Source organism: Podarcis pityusensis, assembly GCF_964106645.2.
Source record: "Podarcis pityusensis genome assembly, chromosome: 3".
Taxonomy (NCBI): Eukaryota; Metazoa; Chordata; class Lepidosauria; order Squamata; family Lacertidae; genus Podarcis; species Podarcis pityusensis.
The window spans coordinates 16,079,514-16,090,719 of NC_138026.1; the positions used below are offsets into that span (position 1 = coordinate 16,079,514).

Genomic DNA, 11,206 nt, shown 5'->3' on the forward strand with positions numbered 1-11,206 from the left:
GAATTTCCACATGACCCACAACCTTGATTACACAGGGTTCCAGGGTACATGGAAACCTCTGTGTGTATGTGCCTTTTGTGTTGAGAGAATGCATGTGGCATTCTTCTGAAGAGAGCATGAAAGGCTTCCAATAAAGGTGAGGTTTTAAGCTGAAAAATGAGCACATTTTTTTTTAAAAAAACACACCATTCTTCATCTTCAAGCATTTAGCCCACTTCCCCCATGCCAGCTGAAAAGCAACAGCAGCAGCAAACGACAACAACACCCTACTGTTGTGATATAAATGGGAATGGTTATTTAATAGCACTGTGATGGCAGTGGCGTACATTTTTGTTTCTGAGCAGTGGTTGAGCAATGAACGCCCACCTTAGTGTGGCATCCTCCGGTCCCTATGGTAGCGTGGCTTCTGTGCATTGATAGAAGAGGCATCTTGATAGAAGAGCTTCTCTCTTCCTTCAGGAGGCATGTTTTCTTCAGAAAGCCTCTCCTTAGCCCTGACAGCCACAATTTCCTGGATGATATCCTCTATTTCATTCGCTGTTAAGATCTCTTTCTCTGCCTTTAGATATGACGGCCCTGCAGTTGGCAGTTGCTCCCGTGAGGGTTGGAGATCCCATCCAGTATTTGGTTGGATGCCCTCTGGAGCACAAAAGTCAGACAATTGTTCCCTTTTAATTTCTGCTTTTCCCTCCTCCAAAATCCCACCTGCTAACATTTCCTCCCCTCCCCTTTTATTCTGCTTTTGTTTCTTCTTCACTCTATCTTCTTCATCGAAGATTTTCTGAGCCACGTCCAATATACTAATCCACTGAGGAGAGTAAGAAAACTTTCTCCATTTCTTTGAGGGCTCCTGAAAAAAGGCCAAGCACACTTTCACATATAGGGTTAACGGGAAACACTTCCATGGTCTTTATAAGCAGTTGTGATAATTTCAGGTGGAGCATATGGATGCATAAGTTTACCATTATAAATTCTGCCCCTCAACTAAAATGATCAGAAGTGACGGCTCTCTCCATTATACTTGGCTTGTGAGTCTCCCAGGGCAACTGGTTGGTTATTCTGGGAGAAAAAGTGCCAGATGACATGGATAATTGACCTAATCAAGCCAGACATGGGCAGGTGTGGAAGACTCCCTGGTCCTGAATGGGGTACTGTGCCCCTGAAGGACCAGGTGAGCAACCTGGGAGTAATTCTGGACTCACAGCTGTCCATGGAGGCACAGGTCAGTTCTGTGTCCAGGGCAGCTGTCTACCAGCTCCAGCTGGTACGCCGGCTGAGAACCTACCTGCCTGCAGGCTGTCTCGCCAGAATAGTGCATGCTCTGGCTATCTCCCGCTTGGACTACTGCAATGCGCTCTACGTGGGCTACCTTTGAAGGTGACCCGGAAACTGCAATTAATCCAGAATGCAGAAGCAGTAATGTAGTCTAGCCCCAGCTTATTCTTAGAACAGACCAAATTAATGTCTCGCTGCTTCTGTTAATCTCACCATTAAAGGAATTACAACCCTTGGTGTTAGTTTTCCCATTTTCGCTTTCTTCAACTCCACAGCTGACTGTGATTCTTGGAGAAGACCTGCAATGAACATTGCGCAGAATTAGAAAATTGTCATTTGCTTATTTAAATGAATATTTGCAGATGCTTATGGAACAAGATTATGAAATGCAAAGCAGCATGAATATCTGTGTCTTAGATACACATAATAAAATCCATGGCTTAGATTCATATCATATCCCACTTTTCAATAGGGATGGGTGAACCTGCTAACCCCGTTAGCTTGGCTCGGGATTTTTCCAAATCCCAGCTTCCCCAAATGGTCTCCTCCGTTTTCAGGATCTCACAATTATGTAGTCCAAACCCCTGTTATTTGCATCTGAGCTTTCCCCATTGCATTTAGGCTTACCAGATCCCTACCAACTCTACTCCCTAAATGGCAACATTAACATTCCTTGCCTCATACTGGAGAAATAAGAAAATATAAGATGTTGGTTCAGGCAGGGTGGTGAAGCCAGTATACCGTTCAACTATGTACAGCTGGTTACTCAAACTAGTCATTTTACTCTCTGTAACTATTTAATTTTGTGTTTTGTGAGTTACTACTGTACTACTACTACTACTACTACTAACCTGCCCTTCACCCTAAGGTCCCAAGGTGGGTTACAACCAGTGCTTTTTTTCTTTAAAAAAATGTTTAGGGGTATTCTCATTTTGACTCAAGAGAATCACCATTTTATAGTTCAAATTGGGAAAAATAAATACAGTAAATGGACAAAAGTACAAAGATTCACAAAATGTTTAGGGGTGTGCGTACCCCTGCGTACCCGCAGAAAAAAGCACTGGTTACTACAATTAGAAGACAATACTAAAAACAGTTCAAAGCTATTTACAATTTAATTTACAGTAGCGTACAGTTAGGTACTTTATCACTGTCTGTAGTTGTCTCCATTTCATTTCCCCCTCACCTGAGTGTTTACATCTCCTCTCCCTCAAACAATGTGTAGATAAACCTGGAACTCAAGGTAACTCTTCGTATGTTTGATGAAATGGACTGTAGTCCACAAAAGCTGATGCCTTAATAAATTTGTTAGCTAATCTTTCAGGTGTTGCAAGGCTCTTGGTTGTTTCAGACCCTCCAAGTGCCCCCATTTTCCAAGGACAGTCCCAGATTTACAGAAGTCATCCCGGTTTCTGATTTGATCCTGGAATGCCCCACTTTTCCTTAGGACATCCCTATTTTCATTGCAGAAATGTTGGGGGGGGGTATGGAGTCATCTGACCCCCAAGCCTTCTGAAGGCAGGCCTGTATAAGGAAGTTTTTTAAAAATGTTTAATGTTTTATTATGCTTTCACATATGTTGGAAGCGCCCAGAGCGGCTGGAGTAACCCAGTCAGATGTGTGGGTATGAATAGGAAAAATATTATTAATAACATTATGGAATAGGACATCCCTATTTTCATCAGGGAAATGTTGGAGGGAATGTTGTATTTTGCTGCAAGAGCTGGAAATTGGCTACCCCTCTGGGGAAGTATTTCACCTTGGCATTTCAAGCCACAAGGCTGTTTGGCTTACAGCTGACTGGCTTACAACTTTGGCTTACAGCTGATTTTTCCCCTGTGCCTGCCAGAATATGATGGTTGACTAGGCTGGGGGTGTTATTGGGTTGTTGTTTTTATTTTGATTATATACTGTATTTTTCCATGTATAAGACTAGGTTTCCCCCCTAAGAAATAATGTCAAAAATTAGGGGGCGTCTTATACATGGATAGTGCTGAGGGTGGACTGGCGACTGGTTGTTGCCCCCCAAATAGGGGGCACCTTATACATGGGGGCATCTTATAAATGGAAAAATATGGTATATTGTGGTTTTATATTTTGATTTTGTTCTGTGAACCACCCTGAGACCTCTGGGTATAGGGCAATATATAAATTCAATAAATAATGGTAATAGACTCCACATTGTCAAACACCCCCCCACCCTATTGGCATGCCTAACTCAAATTACACACAAGAATTGATAAGGTTATGGTTCTACCTACTAAAGAAAGGAAGGACTGGTTCCAAGGGAGCTGACCTCTGCTCTTCATTTTCCTTCTCTTTGCTCATATGTGAATTCTGCCTTTCTGTATGCACATCGACAAAATTCATAGGTGAGCGCATAAATACTGCTTTCTGACTGCAGATCAGATAATGGAGTGGAGGGTATCCATGAGGAACAGCAGACCTTTAGATTTGTGCATGAAAACACAGGAGATACACAGCGGATGCTAATGTGCCTCTGAGAAAGGGATTTTGCCTTGTTTGGAAGTACTAGGGGGGAAAGGTCAACTGTATACATTGGATCCAGACAGTGGCCTAGCGTTGGTTGCTGGCACCCGGGGCAGGCTCACACACCGGTGGAGGGGGGGACGTGTGTTAGGCAGGGGGGCGCCAGCCCAGCCCAGCCCTCACCAATGATGCTGCCAGAGTGACCCCATCCCCAACAGAGCAAAGTGGGGTCATGTTGAGCCCTCTGTCTGCCTGCTCAGGGGGGAGCCTGGCCAGCCAACGCAGCCCTTTTCAAGTAGGGATGTGAGGAACATTTTCACCTCTCTCTCCCCTCTTGCTAAGTGGCAGCAAAGCTTGGCTTCAGGAAGGAAGCCAGGTGTACAACACGGCCTTAGCTTACCAACCCCAGCTGCCCAGCCACTATATTTTACAATGTTAAAGGATGCTTGTATTGTTGTCAGCTGTTGCTATTTGTGCATGAAGAGGAAAGGTTTGCCTGGAGCTATGGCTAGGCCCATATTACTTTCTTTCTGAAAACAGTGGTACCTACCTACCGCTAACAGCAAGGGTTGCCTCCTAGGGATCTGCATGCGGTCGTTCTTCCTTCTCTTCCTCATTCTCATGAAAATCCAGTTCAGCATCTATCTATTCCTCTGTCAATGCAATAACAGATTTTTAATCTTCTTCAAAGGGGTTCAAATGGCAGTGTGGCGATCACACAGGGTCCCTGGACGTTTGACGGTCTATTGATCCCTGTGCCACCACTATGATCGCTTCCCCACTGCCACCAACCTCTTTCTCTCGGGTACACACTGAGTCCAGACAATTGTTAACATTAAACCAAATAAACAAGTTTATTTTATAAGCATTAACAAGTTTATGGTTTCAGATAATTTTTCTTGTCAGTTTCTTAACCTTAGTTTCTTTACTGGCCTATACCTTCCTAATACCTTCTAACTGATTATCCCAACTGTTTAACTGACTCCTCTTAACAGATTCTCTCACTCTCTCACAACAAACTAGCCCAACCCACAGACTTATCCTCCCTCTCCCTTCTCTAACTCCAGACTGACTTCTTAACAACTCTAACTCTAACTCCTCCCCTTGGGTTCCTGTTGGTTAATCATTTTACCCTTAGTTAACCCTTTCCTTATGACCCAGTATGATGTCACACACCTAGCAGGGCAAACGCCACAGGCAGGTGCATATTTTTAAATGTTGATATGTATACATAGGTGTATGTTATCTATTACAATATTTAAGGCTACATATTTTCATATTTGCACAAGGGGTTATTTAATTGGGCTGGCTTTTGTCACCAGGAGGAGGAAAGCATTATCTCTACCTCAAATGCCATCCCCACTCTGGGGTTGTCAGCTTATGAATTTCTGGACAGGACCCAAATGGATCAAGCAGTGAAGCCTGGTGGTTCAGGGTTAGACCCAAGAGGGTCCGAGTGTGGTTAGGGGGCCGAGGTTGAAAATCCCCACTCAAATCATGAATCTCACTGGAATGTCCTAATTTACCTCACAGGAATGTTGTAAGGATAAAAGGATGGAAGAGAACCCTACCCAGTGCATCCTGAACTCCTCAAAGGAAGGGATAAAACCAGAGTAAGCAAACAAACACATTTTAAAAATGGTACCTGGCACATTGAGGCAGAGCCTGGCGGAATTTGGTCAGTCATGGTGAGGGCCAAATGGAAAAAAGAAGGCATTGTTGGGCCAACTCTGGGGATTCCTGGCTTTTCAGACCTACTATTGGTTCCCTGTCAGAACTTAGTTTTAGTGGTTGGACAGACTAGATAACAAATGAATGCTTAGCAGCCAAAACCCTCCTACTGATGCAAGCGTCTGAGAAGCATTACTGTGCAACACCTACACATGTTCTCTCTGATACTTCTGCAATCATGAGAGCTACACTCCTGTATTATTACTTTTTTTTTTTTTAAGGGGCAACCCACAAATTGTGGGACCATGGCCTCCTTCTCCTTGCAGCCAAATGAAATATGCATACATGCCAGTTGACTTAATGAGTGCAATGTTCAAAGTGCTGGTTTTGACCTATAAAGCCTTAAACGGCTCAGGATCACAGTACCTCAAGGACCTCCTCTCTCCATATGAACCTACCCGGACCCTGAGATCATCTTCTGAGGCCCTTCTTTGTGTGCCTCCTCCTTGAGAGGTCCAGAGGATGGCAACACGAGAACGGGGCCTTCTCTGCAGTGGCTCCCCATCTGTGGGATGCTTTCCCCAGGGAAGTTCGCCTCGTGCCTTCATTATATACCTTTAGGTGCCAGGCAAAAAGGCTCCTTTTTAACCAGGCCTTTGGTTGACCTGATTGACATCCTATACCCTTTTAAAATGTGGCTCTTTTTTGGGGGGGGGTGTTATTGGGTTATTGTTGTTATTTTGATTTTAGATATTGCGATCTTTTCTGTGAACTGCCCTGAGACCTCTGGGTATAGGGTGGTATATTAATACAGTGGTACCTTGGGTTACAGGGATGCGGGTGGCGCTGTGGGTTAAACCACAGAGCCTAGGACTTGCCGATCAGAAGGTCGGCGGTTTAAATCCCCGCGATGGGGTGAGCTCCCGTTGCTCAGTCCCAGCTCCTGCCAACCTAGCAGTTCGAAAGCACATCAAAGTGCAAGTAGATAAATAGGTACCGCTCTGGCGCGAAGGTAAACGGCATTTCCGTACGCTGCTCTGGTTCGCCAGAAGTGGCTTAGTCATGCTGGCCACATGATCTGGAAGCTGTATGCCGGCTCCCTCGGCCAATAAAGCGAGATGAGCGTCGCAACCCCAGAGTCGGTCACAACAGACTCCGCTAACCCAGAAATAGTACCTCAGGTTAATAACTTTGCTTCAAGATGAGAACAGAAATCTCGCTGCGGCGGTGCGGCAGCAGCAGGAGGCCCCATTAGTGCTGCTTCAGGTTAAGAACAGTTTCAGGTTAAGAACGGACCTCCGGAACGAATTAAGTACGTAACCAGAGGTACCACTGTAATAATGATGAGGATGATGATGTTGCACTGACTTTTGTGCGTCGTAATGAAGTTGGCTTTAGTACAGTGAGAATGGACAACCATTTGCTTGCTTGTGGACTTACCCCTTCAGAAAACTAAAGTTGGGGGGGGGGGAGGGACTGCTCATGCAATGAAGGTTTCCCACCTTCTTCCCTCCACTGTAGCCCCTTGCAGACTCTGAAAAGCTTCTCAAAGGAGGATCAGAGGATCGGGAGTTTCTCCTGAACAGTATGGAGGGTGGCAAGGGGGTACGGAGTGGCAAAGGAAATTGCCAAATATCAGGTGCAGCTACAGGAATGGGTCTACTGCCTTCAGCTGAGTGCAGTGTGCATACAACCCCCCTTGAGGATTATTATTATTTATTGAATTTATATACCGCCCTATACCCAGAGGTCTCAAAACATAAAGCCCATAGGGTGGGGAGGCGGAGCCACACATACTGCCACGTATACAACTAATGGATACACGACTAGGGGTACTAACAGTTTGGCTACATTTCTTACTGGGAAGATATTTGAAATCTCCACCTGGTTTCAGTTTGTAGCCCAAAAGGTGTGCCTCAGAACATATACCAGCACTTGCTAAGTTTATCCACAGTTACTGTTGTGCTTCCATTGTAAAGAAAGAGCTACTAAGTTGTACAGAGCCATTCAAAGGTGACCTCGCTCCAATGGGAGATGAGCCTAGATTTTTGCAGCTCATTTCTTTTGCTTCCCTTTCCATGACCATACCTCTGCACTGTGGGCAGAAATAATCTTAGTAGTAACCGGTTCAAGACCTTCACTTGCACGGCAGTTGGTAGGCATTAACCAAGGCAGTTGAGCTGTTCTGTGATGTCACAATAAGAGGCTAGAGGTCTAGTGTGCCATAGAGCTAGTCCTCTACGGTTGCAGAGAGAGATGCATTTCTTGTTGATCCTTTTGCAGATTACAGTGGTACCTCGGGTTACATACACTTCAAGTTACATACGCTTCAGGTTACAGACTCTGTTAACCCAGAAATAGTACCTCGGGTTAAGAACTTTGCTTCAGGATGAGAACAGAAATTGTGCTCCGGTGGCATGGCAGCAGCAGGAGGCCCCATTAGCTAAAGTGGTGCTTCAGGTTAAGAACAGTTTCAGGTTAAGAACGGACCTCCGGAACGAATTAAGTACTTAACCCGAGGTACCACTGTACTTCAGCGAAGGTCATTCCGAAGGAAATGTAGATGGTGATCAACAGGCCCCTATAAACTGCAATTCGCAGTACAAAATGCCGGTAGGATAGACACTGCTGAATTCTGACCAAAACACCATGTGGATGCAGTCTACCATGAAATGTGGGGTAAACTTTACCAAATTTCATACATCCTTGCTTTGTATATAATCTGAGAAAGGGAGCAGGTGGCGCTGTGGTCTAAAACACTGAGCCTCTTGGGCTTGTTGATCAGAAGGTTGGCGGTTCGAATCCACGTGATGGAGTGAGCTCCTGTTGCTCTCTCCCAGTTCCTGCCAGCCTAGCAGTTCCAAAGCATGCCAGTGCAAGTAGATAAATAGGTACCTCTGCAGTGGGAAGATAAACAGTGTTTCCGTGTGTTCTGGTTTCCATCATGGTGTTCCATTGCACCAGAAGCGGTTTAGTCATGCTGCCCACATGACCCGGAAAGCTGTCTGTGGACAAACACCTGCTTCCTTGGCTTGAAAAGCAAGATGAGCGCCGCACCCCATAGTCACCTTTGACTGGACTTAAACGTCCAGGGGTCCTTTATCTTTATAATGTGAGAAGTTGCAGCCTAGAAAAAAATGTTTGTTTTCTGAATCCAAAACAAAGTTCTTTTTCATAACCATTCAGTGAATACATATGGTTTGGGAATTAACTGTGGCAGGATGTTCTGGTGGCCGATGACAGAAGACCAGTTCACACCTTTATTCCTGAGGTCAAAGCCAGCAGGGTGACGAATCATTTTCACATGGAGAGCTGTTTGTGTGCACACAGCATGCAATCACACGAGAAGAGCAAGCTGATGCCACAGAGACCATTTTAAATACTGCTTTCTCGCTGACCTAGAATTTCTCTGCTGGGCTGTTCCACACAAAACAAAATGCTCATAACATGAAAATGAACTGGTAAAATCACATCTCTCTTTAGAGACTACACCTGAATCTTCATTTTATGGATTCTGAGATTAACCGCAAAGGATACAGCAATGATGTCCTGCTTGCAGCTGGTCCCTGTCAGAAGTGGAGTGCTTAGCCTGTGCTAAATGGCCACAGGCCTGACTTGGAATTCTACTCAGTATTGATCCAGAGTAGATTCTAATGTATAGTTTGCAGAGTAACAACTTAAACATGTCGCAGGAGTCCCCAAAAATAGACCAGAGGCAATTGTATTTCATCCAGCAGAGCTTTACTGATACTGAAAACAAATGAGCATAACGGTCACAGACACAATACATTCAGGATTGACACTGTCCATAAGAAATCCAGTTGCAGCAGAGTTCACTTAAACTTACAATAACTTATAACAAGACTAAACTACTAAGCATACTATGTACAGTGGTACCTCGGGTTAAGTACTTAATTCGTTCCGGAGGTCTGTTCTTAACCTGAAACTGTTCTTAACCTGAAGCACCACTTTAGCTAATGGGGCCTCCTGCTGCCGCCGCGCCGCCGGAGCATGATTTCTGTTCTCATCTTGAAGCAAAGTTCTTAACCTGAAGCACTATTTCTGGGTTAGCGGAGTCTGTAACCTGAAGCGTATGTAACCTGAAGCGTATGTAACCCGAGGTACCACTGTACAGAACACCAAACCAGAAGGAAAAGAGATAGAAAGAGAAAATGAAACCCAGACTCCTTCTGACCTTACTTTTATAGTCAGCTTGACCTTGACAAAAGAGATAAGAGAACCAGTTTAAACCCGCTGTACTAAGCTTCTCTGAAGGAATAACCCAAACATCATGAAACTTCCGCTTGTTTCTTTCACACAAAGAAGCTTCCAGAACCCTCTTGAATTAAGTAGAATAGGAAAGATACACATCAGATCAATACTTTCTGCACTAAGAACTGCAAACTGACAATTATCACCATCACTACCAAACTAATGTTCCAGGACATGTTACAACCATTAAAACACAATATTAAAAGCAGTTTAAAGAAACTTACCATCACAGAAATAAGATGGATCCTCAAAATATAGCATTTCTTAGATTATGTCTACACTGAAGACTCATATTGGGTCCGTACTGGATTAATTCTCCCAGACTCTGGGAAATGTAGCTTGGATGAGAATGTTGAACATTCTCAGCCACCCTAACTTTCCGTCACAGAATTCAAGCTCTTGGGGGAGAGGGATAATTATTAAACCATGTGTCTAGGTGTAGAGATGCCCTGGAGAAGTAAGAGCTGTTTCTGAACTGCCTTCATATTGCACTTTGAAAACAAACATAGAGAATAGCTGTAAAACCCTGAAAATGCATGCAAAATACATAGAGTTCATGTTACTCCAGTGGTGTTGGAGCTGAACCGGTGTCACCACTTCCTACTCTGGAAGTTGATGGCAGGGACCCAGGTAAGATATTGATGGGCCGAAGCCTTTCTTTTAGGAATTCTAGGCGCCGAAATCCCAATGGAGCAGAAAGGATTATTTAAGTACGCGACCTGCGGATGCTATTGGCCCAGAGATGGAAAGAAGATAAAGTCCCTACCAGAGAAGAATGGCAGATTAAGTTGATGGATTATGCCGAAATGGCAAAAATGACTGGAAGTATCAGAAATCGGGAAGACCAAAAATTTAATAAGGAATAGGAAAAATTTATAATTTTTCCTAAAAATCATTGTAAACAGTTAAAAATGTTAGTGGGATTGGAACACTAGTAGTTTAATGGTGAATTTTTGATATAATGGAGATGTAAAAGATTTGGATTATTATAAAAGATGCAGGAGGAAATGACTAACAATAGGACCCACGAAAGGAAGTCCAGGAGATTCTTCGGAATCTTGTTTTTATGATGTAGGTTGGATATGTGATTGTAAAACTTTAATCTGAAAAACCAAAAAAATATTTTTTTGGTTTACTTTGAGGGGGAAAATACACATGGGAAAGATTGGGAGCAGAAAACCATATGCTGAATGTTCACTTTCTCCTACGAGAAACTGGATGCAGAAAGGCGTTACTACCCATACTGAATGTCTATGCAAACCATGCTCCTATTTGAAGACCCATCACATTTCCATATCATTTTGAAGGCCATAAGCTGGCAGTACAGCAATACTCTGTGGGACATCAGTGCTAGAGACAGTCAGTACAGTGTCTGACCTGCCAGGACTGATTGTCTTATATAGCTGCCAGCAGATGAGAGCAAAGTGTAAAAACATATCCACTGCTCAGAAAGAACATTGTCTTTTTTTGATAACCCATCGCCAGCATCCATTAATCA

General features: G+C 43.9%; 1 protein-coding gene across 7 annotated transcripts; it reads right to left on the reverse strand.

The window, feature by feature from the left end:
- Nucleotides 1-272: 272 nt before the first annotated feature.
- Nucleotides 273-7,666, reverse strand: LOC308473591 (uncharacterized protein). Of its 7 annotated transcripts, none has more exons than XM_080999356.1 (5): nucleotides 7,525-7,666; nucleotides 4,320-4,418; nucleotides 3,537-3,620; nucleotides 1,489-1,574; nucleotides 273-850 (listed from the first exon to the last, which is right to left on the reverse strand). In XM_080999356.1, the coding sequence occupies exons 3-5, from the start codon at nucleotides 3,601-3,603 to the stop codon at nucleotides 368-370; spliced, it is 636 nt and encodes a 211-aa protein (XP_080855482.1). In that variant the 5' UTR covers nucleotides 3,604-3,620; nucleotides 4,320-4,418; nucleotides 7,525-7,666; the 3' UTR covers nucleotides 273-367. The 7 variants fall into 7 exon arrangements, with proteins under 7 accessions (XP_080855482.1, XP_080855478.1, XP_080855484.1 ...); XM_080999352.1 differs by having other exon boundaries at nucleotides 4,316-4,418; XM_080999358.1 differs by lacking the exon at nucleotides 7,525-7,666 and adding an exon at nucleotides 7,321-7,511.
- Between the last annotated feature and the right edge of the window lie 3,540 nt (nucleotides 7,667-11,206).

Coding starts and splice junctions, on each gene's coding strand:
- LOC308473591 (XM_080999352.1), bottom strand. CDS start 4,406: ATGCTGAACTGGATTTTCATGAGAATGAGGAAGAGAAGGAAGAACGAC. Junction 1,575..3,536: donor ACCAGTCCTTCCTTTCTTTA/GTAGGTAGAACC, acceptor TGTTCATTGCAG/GTCTTCTCCAAGAATCACAG. Junction 851..1,488: donor GGGTTGTAATTCCTTTAATG/GTGAGATTAACA, acceptor GCCTTTTTTCAG/GAGCCCTCAAAGAAATGGAG.